The sequence below is a fragment of the Wolffia australiana genome, chromosome 1 (assembly GCF_029677425.1).
Source record: "Wolffia australiana isolate 7733 chromosome 1, ASM2967742v1".
Lineage (NCBI taxonomy): Eukaryota > Viridiplantae > Streptophyta > Magnoliopsida > Alismatales > Araceae > Wolffia > Wolffia australiana.
In genome coordinates, this window is record NC_135835.1 from 26,252,630 (window position 1) to 26,269,076 (window position 16,447).

At 39.7% G+C, this 16,447-nt stretch overlaps 1 protein-coding gene across 1 annotated transcript; it reads left to right on the plus strand.

The window, feature by feature from the left end:
* The first annotated feature begins 467 nt into the window (after nt 1-467).
* On the plus strand, nt 468-16,208 carry DGS1 (dgd1 suppressor 1). The gene is made up of 14 exons (XM_078587050.1): nt 468-744; nt 3,467-3,581; nt 3,671-3,874; nt 4,447-4,584; nt 4,734-4,889; nt 5,672-5,866; nt 7,041-7,141; nt 10,041-10,130; nt 13,943-14,015; nt 14,092-14,120; nt 14,209-14,332; nt 14,923-15,033; nt 15,548-15,648; nt 15,763-16,208. Exons 1-14 carry the CDS (start codon nt 497-499, stop codon nt 15,881-15,883), a joined length of 1,806 nt encoding a protein of 601 aa, XP_078443176.1. The 5' UTR covers nt 468-496; the 3' UTR covers nt 15,884-16,208.
* Nucleotides 16,209-16,447: the final 239 nt, after the last annotated feature.

Consider the following 16,447-nt stretch of genomic DNA (forward strand, 5'->3'; position numbering starts at 1 on the left):
GTCATCGTCTGCTAAATTTGGCACCTGTTGGACAATAATGGCGATAACAATGACAATGCCGATGGCGGATATTGGATGGCAATGCGGATGACGAAGACCATCGGATGACACTGACAATCTATCATCGTCCACTAACTTTGGCGCATGTTGGACAATAATGACGACGACTATGCCAATGACGATGCCGATGGCAGATATTGGATGCCAATGACGATGCCGATGAAGAACATCGGATGACGTTGACAACCCGTCATCGTCCGCTAACTTTGGCACATGTCGGACAATAACGACGATGCCGATGCCAATGACGATGCCGATGTCAAATATTGGACGACGATGACGATGCCGGGAATGGGATGACGAAGACGGACATCGGATGACGTTGACAAATCTGTCATCGTTCACTAAGTTTGAATTGACTTCTCCACTGAGGCCGTTACCTGCTATAAAAGCTCATCGGGTAGCATTCTGTTATTTTCTGCTTGACCTTGAATCCATGGAGTCTGCTGCTCCGGCGAGGCCGCTGGCTGAGGCCGGCGCCATCGTCGTATCTTTGCCGGCGCGACTGTGGAAGATCATTCTATCACTGCTACCTTCTTCCGATTCAAGGCTTCTAAGAGCGATCTCGAAGCTCTTCTCAGAATCGCCTTATCGTGGCGATCGTAGTAACCTCCGGAGTAGGCGTCGGCTGCGGAACTCCGGCCTCCCGCTTCCGCTGCACTCTCACGCCGTTGAATCTGCTCTGTAAGCCTTTTTTTTCCGTTCTGTGATTTGAAATTTCGTGATTTTTGGTTTGTTCTTTCGACGTTCTGTACGATTAGTGTATGATCGCGAACGCAGAGGATAATGTGAGCGTACTGCGAGGCTAACGCTTTACGTGTTTATTTTTCTGATTTATCCGCGATTTCTAGTGGTTTTGGAATTTCAGTTGTGAGCTAGTGTACAAACTGTTGTAGTTTTTAAAATGTTTTAGGATCGGTATTTTAATCCGGAATCTACTGTTTTCTGCTTTAATTTGCTGTCTATCGTTTATTCCGCTGCATTCTCACGCCGTTGAATCTGCTCTGTCTTTTTATTTTCCGTTCTGCGATTTGAAATTGCGTGATTGTTGGTTTGTACTTTCGATGTTCTGTACGATTACTGTATGATCGCGAACGCAGAGGATAATGTGAGCGTACTGCGAGGCTAACGCTTTACGTGTTTATTTTTCCGATTTATCCGCGATTTCTAGTGGTTTTGGAATTTCAGTTGTGAGCTAGTGTACAAACTGTTGTAGTTTTTAAAATGTTTTAGGATCGGTATTTTAATCCGGAATCTACTGTTTTCTGCTTTAATTTGCTGTCTATCGTTTATTCCGCTGCATTCTCACGCCGTTGAATCTGCTCTGTCTTTTTATTTTCCGTTCTGCGATTTGAAATTGCGTGATTGTTGGTTTGTACTTTCGATGTTCTGTACGATTACTGTATGATCGCGAACGCAGAGGATAATGTGAGCGTACTGCGAGGCTAACGCTTTACGTGTTTATTTTTCCGATTTATCCGCGATTTCTAGTGGTTTTGGAATTTCAGTTGTGAGCTAGTGTACAAACTGTTGTAGTTTTTAAAATGTTTTAGGATCGGTATTTTAATCCGGAATCTACTGTTTTCTGCTTTAATTTGCTGTCTATCGTTTATTCCGCTGCATTCTCACGCCGTTGAATCTGCTCTGTCTTTTATTTTCCGTTCTGCGATTTGAAATTGCGTGATTGTTGGTTTGTACTTTCGATGTTCTGTACGATTACTGTATGATCGCGAACGCAGAGGATAATGTGAGCGTACTGCGAGGCTAACGCTTTACGTGTTTATTTTTCCGATTTATCCGCGATTTCTAGTGGTTTTGGAATTTCAGTTGTGAGCTAGTGTACAAACTGTTGTAGTTTTTAAAATGTTTTAGGATCGGTATTTTAATCCGGAATCTACTGTTTTCTGCTTTAATTTGCTGTCTATCGTTTATTCCGCTGCATTCTCACGCCGTTGAATCTGCTCTGTCTTTTTATTTTCCGTTCTGCGATTTGAAATTGCGTGATTGTTGGTTTGTACTTTCGATGTTCTGTACGATTACTGTATGATCGCGAACGCAGAGGATAATGTGAGCGTACTGCGAGGCTAACGCTTTACGTGTTTATTTTTCCGATTTATCCGCGATTTCTAGTGGTTTTGGAATTTCAGTTGTGAGCTAGTGTACAAACTGTTGTAGTTTTTAAAATGTTTTAGGATCGGTATTTTAATCCGGAATCTACTGTTTTCTGCTGTAATTTTCTGTCAATCATTTATTCCGCTGTATTCTCACGCCGTTGAATCTGCTCTGTGAGGTTTCTTTTTCCTTGCATGATTTTAAATTCCGCGACGTATGGTTAGTATTTCGATTTACCTGACGATTCTTCGCTATGCCGAATGTGTTTGAGGCAATCATTGAGAACTGTGAACGTGCATATTTTTTTCTGAATTATCCACGGTTCCTAATGGCTTCGGGTTTCAGATGTGAACCAATGTTCGAAGGAATATAAGGAATGACCGCTTTGGAGAAGAGTCATTGCTTATCTAATAGCGCACTGTTTTCTATTATAATTTTCAGTCTATTGTTTCTGTTCCAAGACCTTACTCATTTGAGCTAGAACGCCAAATGGGGAAAATATCGCGTTCTATTAAGCTAGAAGTCAGATGATATTCTGATGACATTGATTCGGATTCTTAAACAAAACATTGATCTGGAGATGTCGCGCGCACGATACATTTCAGAGTTTTCCTGTATATTTTCTGTTTTAATGTCGTGGTCCTCCCTTATGTTGCGTTGAATTGATCTTGGTGACTTTTGTGGAATCGTCAATAAGATCTCTCTGAGATCACGGTGTCTGTGAAATTCATATAATGTCATGACAATCATGTCTAGTCAGCATGATATGTTTACATTCTCATATTTTTTCAGCTATCGTCTTCTTGGAATATCTTATTTATTTGTGGCTAATTTTGTTGTCGGGTTGATTAATGGATGATCAATATGGTGCTCTCTGTGAAGATGCATTTTTTAATGTGACCTGTAATGAAGTATACAACCAAAATTTTCTTATTAATCTTGATTAAACGGAAGACTATTATTCTCCGTATGAACATTCAGAAGTTTTGTCATTTTATCCATAATTTATCAGTGATCATATTAACCAACTAAAGGATGTTATTGTCGCATGGCGTATGTATTTGCTTAGTTTTTTACCTGATTTATTTCATATTATCTGAGGTTACCTGTTTGTGATACCTTAGTTAATGGTTTAACTTAATATTTTCCCCCGTTTTCCTTGTTGGCAATGAATTTGGTGTTTCCAAACAACATGCTTCTTCATGAATCTGTCATGATAATTACATCGATGTTTAGCCTGTGATCTTTGCAACATCCAAACGGTCCAGATCATCTCAGTTTCTTCTTTGTTTAGGGTCACGATAGAAGCTTCTCGAGTGCTTAATCTGTTAGATGATATTTTCAACCGCGTATTAGAAAGCTTACACATTATTCGAAAAAACTTGGAGTTCTGGGAGTCTCGAGCAGAGGTAAATTTTCGTGATAAAAGTTTCGTAAAGGATGTGGACGAAAATATTTTTGAGTTTGTTGCTAAAAAGCTTCTAAACATACTTTTTAGGGTACTTATGGTCAGAAGGTGTACTTCATGGTTTTTGAACGTGGACCGAAGGCCTTCTTAAAGGAGGCTATTCATCTGACAGGACGACGCAAGATTGAAGGGTCAGCTATGCATCATATCCACCGTTCTGCGGCTTCTTCTATTTCTGAGAAAATATCCACTCTGACGATTTTGCAAAGTTGTCTTGCCAGTTTTCTTGCTGAGGTTTGATTTCCTTCAACGCAGTATAACAAGTTCTCTTGCATCTTATGTGTGTACCCTCTGTTTCATTTTATTCATTGCTCTTTTTTCTACCTTGTCGTGATCCCTGTTATTTTCAATATATCGAAATTTTGGACTAAACATTTATTTTATTGCTTTTCTTCTCAAAATTTTTTATTTTCATTTATATAATTTTTCCTCTCTGCCATGCCTCAGAAAATTTTCCTCAGAAATTTGCGTTTTCATCTGTTGCACAATGTGTAGGCTTCCTGAGACAGGTCTTGAGGCCCATTGAGCACAATGTGTATGGCAATTTTTTTGGTGATACAGAATGCATGATCTGACCTCCTATTTTAACGCCATAGAATATTATTTTTTTCAAAAAAAACGCCATAGAATATTATAAAAATTTTGGACAGCTGAAAAAACCCTCAGAATAATTTTCTTTATGAGTTTTTTTCTTCAAAAAAATTTTTTCTTTGTGAGTTTTCGGTACATGTTATGTACCTTAGATTCAAAGAAAAATTTGGAGCATCCTTGTTTCTTTAATTAACTATGATACTTGTGCAATTCAGGTGTATGCAGAGGTTGACAAGTATGGCCAAGGACAAAAGATTGATCTTGAAAAATTGTTGCCATCGTTGTTGATGGGAATAAATGACTCATTTACTCATCTGGAAGAAACACTTGGGCTTTCTGAAGAGATGTCTGAGGTCGTCTTTGCTCTATCTGTTCCAGAGTTATTCATTCAACGTGTGAATTGTCCAAATTTATTCTTTCCTCATTGGGACGAATAAAATTTTATGTAAATTTTGTTGTAGTCAATATTTATCTTATTCAATGTTTTCTAGTTTGCTTGCAGATTCAGACAGAAGGATGCAATTCGAATGCCATTTCATTTGAGAAGATTCCCGAGATTAACGTGACAAGTACTCCATGGACGGATTCTGACTATATTGGTGCGATCAACATGATATACCGAAATCTCAACAGACTTGATTTATATATCGGTTCTATTGTAAGTTTGGTTTCTTTGGCAGAACCGATGGATACTGGTTTACATATGTGGATGTGCTATATCATTTCTTCTACATATAAAACAACATGTATTCTGTCATTTCTGCGGTAAGCATTGGATATATTGTATTGAGAGTTCACAGGACAAACTCAATGAGGAAGAAAAAAATAGTACTGTGTTATTTTCTTTTTCCATAAAAAAAACAGTCGATAGAAAACCCCAGAAAGTATGGCGGACTTGAAGTTGGATTTGTACTTCCATGTCAAAAGAGGGATTCCTGAATGGACATGCAACAACCGGGCTTAATTTCTCCCTGAGATAGTGTTATTGAAGATTGGATGTTTCATTCTCTCGTTGAAGTAACGGTAGAAAACATAGATATTCTGGAGGATTTTTGTGTTTACTGACTCATAAATGTGTTTCATACTAGTTTTTTTGTGTTTACTGACTGTGGGGGCGACACAATTTATTTGACGTTGGTTTTCATTGTATCAGAACAATGATCCTAAAAAATACTTAATTATGGAAAAATGAACTTAACACATTTTAGCACAGTATATTCAAATGGCATTAACCGTGCTATTGGACAATCTGTTAAGTAATAGAAATACGCATAAGTCAGAAAGAACGAATTGTTTTGTCATTTTCCATGTTTCTTTTGCTGATCATCTCTCAGAGTGATACACGATTAATATGTTGAAGAGAGCAGAATTATTTTGGGATTGATTTTTATCCAGTTGCACTCAATGTTGGCATTCAATTATGCTTTCCTTTTGCCGCAGATCTCCAAGTGCAGGAAACCACGTAGACTTAGTTTGTACTGGTTGCAGTACACTTGTGGGGCTATTGGTCTCTCCTTATGCACGATGTGGCTTTTACGCCATAGTAGACTGATGGGAAGTTCTGATATCGACAACTGGATTCGAGAAGCAAAGGAATCTACTGTTGCTTTTTGGAAAAGTCATGTTGAAGAACCGGTAGGCAGTTTTCTTCCATCTCTTTCTTCGTTCTCCATAAAGGCAGTTCAACATTATTTACAACATGCATCTTTTTACCTTCTTATCTTTTTACCAATGTTGTAGTTTCTAAAATGTGGATTAGGTCCGAAAATATGCGTTATGATACCACTATAAACCAAAAAAAGTCTGTCAACTAAAGTTACTGTAACATTGAAGTCAACCTAATGCTCGCAGGTTCGTGGCTTCTTATGTTTCTGAATCAGTCTTTATTTTGAAAAGAGTTCATTCGGTGTGAAGGATGTACTTTTCTCTGGCATCTGTGGAATCAGTTTTTCTTCAATTGGCTAGTGTCATCTGTGAGCCCAATCACAAGCCCCAGGGCTGCCTCCTTTCATCTTTTAACTCAATGATATTGATTCAAACACATGTTACAAATATAATGGTCTTAGCCCATTATTTATGAAGCCCATTAAGCTGTCAAATTTATTAGTCCGTCGGATCCACTTTAGGTATGGTATAACTGCAAGAAAACTAAGGTAAAAACATTGAAAAAATATTTTTAGGTTAGTCTGTGAGTGTTTAGAAATTGGGATTTTGGGATGCGCCTTTACGAGACTTTTTAGAAGTAATAATGACTTCAACACTTGTTTTCCACTTCTCTCTGACATTGGTTAATAAGGACTACTGATTTTTTTTTTTGTGTACAATAATGACTACTGATGCCTTCAGTTTTTTTCAGCCGCATGTTTCCTTACCTCAATATATTAGTTTCTGGCCTCCTGAGGCATCAAACATCTTGTTTAGCAGAAAATGAATTTCAAAATTTGTAGTATATATTTCTTCGAAAAGAAATTTGTAGAAGATCACTACCTATTTTATTATTTTATAGCATGATCAAATGCTATTGTCAAATACTACTTTCATATGGTTGTATATGTATGACTCGTCCACTATAAAATCCTGTTATATTATTGTTCATCTTGTCTGCAAAGTTGTTTAACAAAACTGGTGACTGTATTTTGTTTTTCCTTCGTTCTATCACTCGAGTGGGTATCCATGGATACGTCCTGTATGGTTGCGTTTTACCTTTATAAAGTATAGTTGATTCTCATCCAAGAGGTGGAAAATATTTATGTTAGTATCATATTTTTTCTCTAATTGGTCCTCTTCCTAATTTTTTGTGTCCTGTCAGCTTCTATCCATAAGAGATGAACTTTTTGAGACGTTCAGAAGGAGACATAAAGGAGTAATTGAGAAAGCAGATGTACAATTAAGTGAAAATTCTCTTCACAGGTCGTGATTTCTGACCTTTTGGTTTGTTTTGTAAATATGCCTTTTTTGATATCCTGTCATTTCTATATCTTCCCCTTCACAATGGTTTAAAATGGTTTTTCCATTATCAAATTTGAGAAGTGGTTAAGAAAATCCTCTTCTAGGTGTTCTGGATGCTTATGATTAGGATTTGCAGACATAACCGAATGAGAAGATGATGACAATGAGCAATGATGAGATGACAACGAGATGATAACAAATTCGTCATCAGATTATTTGGGCGTAGGACAAAAATGCTCACAATTTTTCATTGTCATCCTCAAGCCGAAACCCACTTGTGATTTGTTAGAAAATATTCATAGCTGTGTTATTCCATTGTAAGTGGTATTGGGCTATCTTCTTACAACCTCGCTTCTTTTAGCCTTTCCTTCTTTACTCCTGTTGTAGCTGGTATTTAAGCCAGGCCTTTCATTGTGATTAGTGAGACATTGAATTCTACAAACCCTGGCTTGACAATGCAGGAAATTTTCGGCTGATTGTATCTTGCCGCATTATCTGTGGAGTACACCGTGCTGAATAGTAGATTTTTTTTCCGTTAGTTGCAAAACATCTGTCATAAAATTTGATACAATCGCAGGAATGCAAAGGCAGATTATACTAAAATTCTCGAAGCATAAATTTAAAGGGAGGCTATTACGGCTCTAGAAATTGAAGCTAGGCATTGAAACATAATCATTAGGGAGTAGTGTCCCAGAACGATGACTCTCCACAATCCCTCTTTTTTTATCGTGAAGTTCATTAGTATGTTGGGTTTACACTATTTGTGACCAAACTCCCCCTTGGTCTATTTAAACCTTTAGAAATTCAGTCGTTTCAAAATAAAATATTTTGTTCATACCATTTGCATCATGGCCCTCATTAAATGAACTGACACTGAAGAATACTCAAAGGAGTCATTACACCCTTTTGACGCTGACATGGGGTCAATCTCGTTTCTACAAACTTGCTTTCTGTCTGAGCTTTTACTGAATCTAAATAAATTGTAAAAAGTGAAGAATGGTGAGTAGAAGAGCGCCGTGCCCATGAGGATGGGATAAGCTAGTTTGGCCTGTGTATGGTTCAAAGAATGATTGCGGAGTAATTTTCATCTCTACTTGGTATTTCGATTACTTGCTTCCCAGAAAAGCTGAATTGAAGAGATCATAGATGTGAACACTGAAGTTACTTCGATGCTGGCTTATTATTCTCCATCTACGACATTCTCTTGTTGACAACTGTGATCTTCTGAGGGTCTTATTTTTGAATGACCTAGTCTTCTTGAAGCTCCATGCCAATTAGAATACCTGAATTAATTTTTTATAGACCTCAGGTACGCATGTGATATTGTTCGGAGAAATCGTTAGAGAAGATATGGATCAAAATATATCCAACTCGCCAAATATCCAAGAATGCCGATATAAGTCCAATGCAAATCAGTAGATCGTATCAAGAACAATGTAGAGAGGATGAGAGGAAGATGGGAAAGAAAGTGAGAATGCGGAGTGGAAAATGGATATCTCAAGTAGAGCTCTCTCCCCGTTCTGGAAATGGCAGGCTCGATCCTGCTCCTCCCAGCCTCCAGTTGCGACTTGCAACCGAATCTTGAAAATACCCAATGTGTCCTTCTCCCTCCCGATTCTGCTAATTTATATTCTTCTCACAGATGCTGTATTAGTCAGCACATGGTCTTCTTTGTGGTGCCTTTTTCTCTTCTTTCTTTGATATTTCTTTGAAAAGAAGCATAATGTATCAGCATGTGAAATGATTATGATATTTAAGGACACTCATGCTGTATCTTCTTTCTTTGATACTTTGTACATATCTTTAGGGTTTTGCATTACTGGCATACGTTATTTTTGATATTTAAGGAAAAAGCTGAGTTCATCCAGATGCGATTTATGGAGACAGGGTTCTTCCTGCCATCCTACTTCACTGTTGATCTCCTGACCACTCTAAACTTTGACGGATTGCATTTGACTTGCTGATCTTGTGAAAATATGTTTCAGTGTGGACACTCAGCTCCAAGAACCTTTCTTGTGCATGTATCTTTTAGTTAAATATAAAAATCAAACGTATGTAGTTTCCAATGTGTCATTTTAGTTCTCTTAAGCTATATATATTTCATTTCTCAGCAATCTGAATCCCTGTGGTCTTGCCGAAGGAGTTCATTCTTGTACGCTGAACTCTTAGGGTAGCGTTTACCTTTGAAAAAATAAACTGATATGGAGTTCATCATTACAATGTATTCAAAATTAGGCTTGAGAAAATAAAATCAGGTTTCAACTTGCGTTCAAACTTCTTATCCGTGTAGTATTTGGGTATTGTGGCCTATTGCTTCAATTGTGGTGTGGAAAATTATCGTAAATGATTGACATAAGAAAGATTGCATTTTATTTGAGGAACGCCAGGATAATCACATAATGAACTTTTGGGTCTATATCATTAAATTATCAAGAAGAATTCTCTAGTTCCTTGCCCTCTTTCTACCAACTACTGTCACCATAATCATTTTGCCATAGAGAAGAAGATGGTCCCTTGAAGAATTGTGTGGTGAGTGAGTTCCCAAGATGTGTATGACCCACGAGCTAATGGATTTACTTTGTCATTATCTTAAATCCTGTGATCGTTTGTTGGAATAAGTATTTCTGTATTTGTAATTTGAGGTTCAATTCTTGTACACGAGGCTGAGATATGCTTTTTTAATTTCTTTTTTTGTTTCCTGTCAGTCTGTAGTCTTTGAATAATATTTTGATCATATTGCATCATTTCCTTATCTCTCACCTGCTCATCAAAGTGCCTTTTTGTTCATCTATAGTGAACTCTTAAGTATATTGTCCGTTCTGTTTGCTAAGTCTCTTGTACTTCCTTGGCATCCGTACAGGATGTTGTTGGCATTTAGCGAACAAACGAAAGGTCAAAAGTTCCCTGAGGATGCATCAGATCAGGAAATGCTCGAAATTGTTATGTCTAGGTAATAATCCTGTCTGGCGATATGTTGATTCAGTTTATTAATTTTCATACTAGCGATAATTTCTCTTTTCGCATATTGCTTTTGTCAAAATCAATATTTCTCTGTTTAGGAAGGGGTTCTATTTTGCCTATTTTCCCATTTTCATGTGGCACGGATTCCCCATTTAGATGAAAATACATTTCCTGAGGATCACAAAACCAAATTTCACAACTTGAGGATTTAAAGGAGTGGTTGAAAAGGTTATCTCATGAACTATGCGTCTGTCATCTTTTCTTTTTTTGGTTGAAATGGGACCAACTAATTGTACGTACACATGGCGAAGTACAAGGGGACCTACCACACTCTCTCTCGCTTGGACAGATTTTTGTGTTCAGTGGAAATGCTAGATGAATACCCATTGGCTGATGTGCAAGCACTGCAGAGACCGCTGTCAGATCACGTTCCAATTATTTGGCAAGATATCGGCCAAAATAGATCTACATATTTCAAACTGGATAGATCGTGGCTAAGCGAGAAGGGCTTCAAGGAAGAAGTGGTATCGTGGTGGACGTCACAACCCAATCGAGGCACGGCCACAGAGAGGTTGGCTACCAAACTGACAGGACTAAGAAAGCATCTTATGGGGCTCAAAAGAAAAATTCGAGAAGGGAGACACCACAAACGGGAGGAAGCACTATCAAGAGTCTGACAACTAGATGACATAGAGGACACCCGGTGCTTAGTGGAAGCTGAAGTCAATGAAAGAAAGGCCTGTCAAGAGGTGGTGGAAGAGGAAGACAAGAAGATAGAAATTGATTGGAGGCAGCGTTCACGACAGCTTTGGCTGAAGGAGGGGGACGCCAACACTCGCTTCTTTCATTTGATGGCGAATGGAAGGCGTCGATCATGAATACGTTGGAACACGAGCAGTGGGAGGAGCATTAACAGATCATTTCAGAATGGTAAATAAACGGGGGCCTCGTAACCGATGGAGGTGGAGCGGGAGAAATGCATCCCAGGTGACACAAGAGCAAAAGATTGAGATAGTGGAACCATTCATTGAAGAAGAAGTGCGGGTAGCGATCCAAGGGCTAAATGGCGAGGGTGCACCGGGCCCGGATGGATTTCCGGTATTCTTCTTTGGTGAGTTTTGGGTGCTGGTCAAAGCCGAAGTTATGCACACGTTAGATGAATTCCGACGAGGAAATTTTGGCATGGAAAGACTCAATCGATCACACTTGTTTCTGCTGCCCAAGAGACCGGGAGCTACCAACGTGGGGGATTTCAAACCCATTGCATTATTGAACTCAATCTACCTCATCATCGCCAAAGTGCTGGCCAACCGGTTAAGTAAGGTAATTGGAGACTTAGTCGGGCCATTTCAATCCGCATTCATTCCAGGGAGGCAATTAGTGGACGGAGCAGTGGAAGCAGGAGAGATTGTATCAACATGGAAGAGAGATGGGACAAAGGGCTTCATATGGAAATTCGGTTTTGCCAAAGCCTATGATTCTCTTGATTGGAGATTTCTTTGGTCTGTTATGCGAAAAAGAGGTTTCCCCGATGAATGGGTGGCCTGGGTGCGGCGATGTGTTACATCCCACTCATTCTCAGTCCTGGTGAACGGAAATGCTGAAGGAGGTTGGATTCGTCCACAGAGGGGGGTCAGACAGGGTTGCCCATTAGCACCTCTACTTTTTGTTCTAGCAGTGGACACCTTGGCTACTTGCACCCTCAGAGCCTGCGATCACGGCCTCCTCAGAGGCTTCCAGACAAAGTGTTATCCGACGGGCATTCCCTTACTTCAGTATGCAGACGACACAACATTCTTCATAGAAGGATCGGCAGAGGAGGCACATACCTTATCTACATTATTAGATCTATTCTCAGACTTCTCAGGCCCACAATTGAATCGAGCCAAGTCGGCATTTGTGGGGTTCGGACTTTCTGCTGAGGAGGAGGCCCAATGTGCAAATGCTCTCGGCACACCTAGAGGGTCGATCCCAATGAGCTATTTGGGTCTTCCGTTGACAGGGAGACGTATGGTAAATGCAGACTGGTGACCAGTGATTGAGAAGGTGGATAGGAGATTAGAAGGCTGGCAGAACAGAGTGCTATCAAAAGGGGGTCGTTTGGTACTGCTGAGATCGGTGCTCTCAGCAATCCCGATCTTCTACCTTTCGGTCTTCAAGATGCCAACAGGTGTGGAAAAACACTTGAATAGATTGTTGGGAAGGTTCTTTTGGGGAGGCAATGAAGGCGAAGAGCTCAAGGGGTTGCCCCTGGTCTCGTGGAATATTGTAAGCAGACCTGTGATTCAGGGAGGTTTGGGGGTCCTCCACCTGGAGTCCATGAATTTGGCATTATTGACCAAGTGGGTGGTAAGACTTAGATCAGCAAAAGAGGACCTGGTTTTGAATGTCCTGAGAGACAGATATGGCTCTGAAATTGATTGGGAGCGGTGTTGGGCCAAAACGCGAGGGGAGTCTCCATTTTGGCAGGGTCTACGTCAAGCCATACCGCATATCCTCCATTTTTTTTACGCCAAATTGGGAGACAGTGCTGATTTTCGATTTTGGACAGATAACTGGTCCAATAAAGGTATCCTGAAGATAGAATTCCCTAGACTTTTCGCACTAGCGCGGAGCCCTCACGCTACCACCGGTGAATGTTGGGATGGAGCCTGGAATCCAATCATGACAGGGGCATTATCGGAGCCACGTTTTTCGGAATTTATGAAGATGCAACAAGTTCTTCTCCCTCTTAGCCCGACGAGGGAGTCACGGGATGGATGGATATGGCAAGGGACAACATTTTCGGTAAAAGAGGCCTATATGAAGCTCAGAGGTGACACGCTGGAGGATTCTGCAACCACCACCATTCCCTGTTGATGAAGCAAAAACTCCCGCTCAAAGTGAGGCTCTTCAGCTGGTTGTTGAGGTGGAGAAGATTGGTTACAAGAGATGTACGCAAGAGATGGGTCCCGACGGCTTCCACAGAGTGCCCCTTGTGCGCCGGAGACAATGAAGACTGCGCCCACTTATTCTTCACATGTCCCTTTGCCCAGGGAGTATGGGCATCGCAAGAGTTGGCGGGGGCGGATGTGTCGTCAGATGAGGCATTTTGGACATCAACTGGTGATGGAAGATACAGGAACAGGAGCAAGCTGGATTGGGGAAGACTCCTTGCGGTGCTATGGGCGATATGGCTGCACCGTAACGAAGTGGTTTTCAATGGAAAGAAGGCTTCCATGGAGAATGTCCTACAGGACGTGAAGGCACTAATATTTTTTTGGTTTGGAGTGAAGTGAGTGGCAGACCATTTTGGTCAGGTTGTATATGGTTTGTACACAGCTTCTTTTCTTTATAGCATCAGGTTGACCACCGCTTCGGGTGGTCTTCCTTATTTTCTTCCAAAAAAAAAAAATCTTTTCCTTTTTTGGTATCCTCCGAGTATTTGGACGCTTGTACCTTATTTGAAAATTCGTTCTGATTACCTTTTCCCGTTGAATTTCTTGTGAAGGGAAGTCTATACTTACGTTCTGTTGTTTTACGTGCACATTTGAAAATGCTCATCCTAACTGTTCTTGATGAACGCAAATTCGTTTTCCATTCATTCTTTTGAATTTGCATGTGACTGTCCCCAATTTTTTCTGACATATTTCTTTTGAATTTTCTTTCGAGTGTTCTATCCTGCCTTCACATTTTGTCAATATTACTTTATGGAGTCCGGCAGGCATCAGATCAGAGATCTAGATGGACCTACGAGATCCACTCCTGGAATGGATATTGGTAATGGCTGTTAGTCACGGAAATTCTATTTTCATTATTCAGATATGAGAAGGAATTAGCGCATCCAATTCAAAATTTGATAGGCGGTGAGCTTCCTCGTGCTTTGCTCATTCAGGTACTACTTTTGAATTCTCAAAAATTCTGTGAGTTTATTTTCATCGTTTTCATCCTTTCACATTCACATTTTTCAGGTACAAAAGCTGAAACTTGATGTCGAGACGTAAGTGTTGTACCTTTGATCTGAACCTTCGTATCAAAGGATTGATTATTTTCTTGTTGATTTAAGATGAATATGTTGCTGTTTTCAGAGCTATGCTGGAATTAGACCAGATTCTGAAAGCAAACGAAATAAACTTTGCGATTCTTGCTGCTCTCCCTGCCTTCTTTCTCTCCGTAATCTTGTTCATGCTGGCCCGAGCTTGGGTTACAAAGGTAAGTTACTTTAAGACAAGTTATATTTTTTGTAAGAGATTTTTCCAACAAAGAAAATATTTTTTTATAAGAAACCATTCAGACATTATGAAATAGAGTGTGTAATCTATTCATCACAGAAAGGTATTTATCTTCGGAGGTGATATAACATAAGGTGCACTTAAATAAATTTCTCGTAAAAAGTTGTCATTAAAATGTTGTGTCTCTGATAACTGAGATTAATCGTGTCACAATGCTGAATCACGTAAGCCTCTTTGCGCTTTTAACAGAGTATTGTGATTTATCTTGTGTTAAGTGGAAATTGAGAAGCGTATAGTGTTTCAATTAATTATTCTATCGTAAATCATTTTTCAAAAAAAAGAAATTCTATCGTACAGGGGTAAAAATAACAATTAACACTGGCATGAAGTCTCCAATATTTGTGCAGAGTTATAAACAACCCCAATCATTCATGCTGTGCATATTATATCTTTGAAGGATTACAGGCTAAAGTTTTGATCAAATTATTATTTTTGTTTCATCAATTTTTGGAATTTTGACATTGCATTACTCGTGTGGTGATATTACTGTCGTTTACCTTGTTTACTTAGGACAAGGGTGCAGAGGGTCGTGGACGGATAGCTCGAATTCAAAGAAGACTTCTCGTTGTGGACGTAGAGAAAAAGATCATGGAGTTCCAGATGTACATGGATCAAGGATTGGTGATTGGCCCACCTCCGAATAATTTTAATTTTATGAACAATTCTAGTTTTTCGATGTCATATGTTGTTTTTTTGATCAAATTTTCCTTTAGTTTTCAGCTATTTTTTTTCATGGCTCTAAGTTTGGCATAAGAAGTTTCTTCAATCTCTTTTATGTTCAGTTTTAGAACATAATGGAACAACTATTTAGTATTCGTTCTTTAAGCACTTATTTCTTAAGTCATTGATACCTTTTTTGTTTTCTTCATTATGGAGAAATTGCATTCAAATGAATTTTAGTCCAATTTATTAGAAATTATACTTTTGTCCATAGAAATTGCCAAATTTGCAGCACATGTTTTTCATTGTTATGCTCTCAGATGCTGCTTTTTTGTCTACTTGAGATTCTGCATTATTAGCACTAAACTTTCTTGAATCTTATTCACATTAAATAACCCGTATAGCCCCAACGATATAAATTTCCACAAAAGCAATGCGAAGAATTTGAAATTTTTACCGTTGTATGTTCTGCCAGGAAGAAGATGCCCAGCGCATGTTTGGCTTAGTCCTCTACCGCCTGGATCGTCTTTACAGAGCAGTTGAAAGCCATGCGAAGGCAACCAACGAATGGTCCAGGTATGTGCTCTCAATCAATACAATATTCAAATATCCAAACCCTAAAGCCGCTTAATATCACAATTTTCAATTATCTAGGATTACTGAATCTTAATATCATTTTTTTTTATCTAGCTTGAGGAAGGACATCATAGATTTGGGAAAGCCTGGGTTGCCCACCCCATACAAGCTCAGCTTAACTTCTCGGATCCATCATGTTTACGACTGCATGCTTCCGTCGAGGACACGGTTCTGAATCTTGATCTATATACGACCCCGAGTTGACCTGATCCAAAGTAGAACTGGAGGTCACTTGGGCCGATCCGGCCCTCGATATGGCCTCTTGGGCTGGTCGGTTTATTCGACCCGTGGATAAGTTGAGGTGACCCAACCCGACGTCCTCGCCCTATTTGCGCAGTGGTTATTGTGGAACGATGCGCGGTACGTGTTTTCCTTGGCTATTTTGTTTACTGAATGAGTGGGCATTAACTTCTTTTCTTTGGTTTCATAAACTGTGATTGGGGAGGCCAAGTGCTTTAAATCATCATATCATCTGTGAAAAAAAACACTTTTATTTAAAACTCAACGTGCAGTTATCCAAACTCAGAAATATTAGTTAATATTCTCTGGTATTCTTGACCCGCGGCCCAGGGGAATCCAGGGTAGCCCTTTAGTGGGGTGCATCCCCTCTATTGGGCCCGTTTTCAGGGTCGCCCACCCAAAGCGGCCTGCCTGATAGTGGGGCGGGTCGGTCGAGGTGGGAAACTTAAGTCCAGCCCAATATCCCTTTGAGCAGGCCCGCTAGCTTCCTGCTGGCGGG

Bases quoted from the DNA above. Each gene is read 5' to 3' on its own strand.
- DGS1 (XM_078587050.1), top strand. From the start codon at position 497: ATGGAGTCTGCTGCTCCGGCGAGGCCGCTGGCTGAGGCCGGCGCCATC. The intron at 4,585-4,733 runs GTCGTCTTTGCT...GTTTGCTTGCAG, and splicing joins TTTCTGAAGAGATGTCTGAG to ATTCAGACAGAAGGATGCAA. The intron at 15,034-15,547 runs GTGATTGGCCCA...ATGTTCTGCCAG, and splicing joins TGTACATGGATCAAGGATTG to GAAGAAGATGCCCAGCGCAT.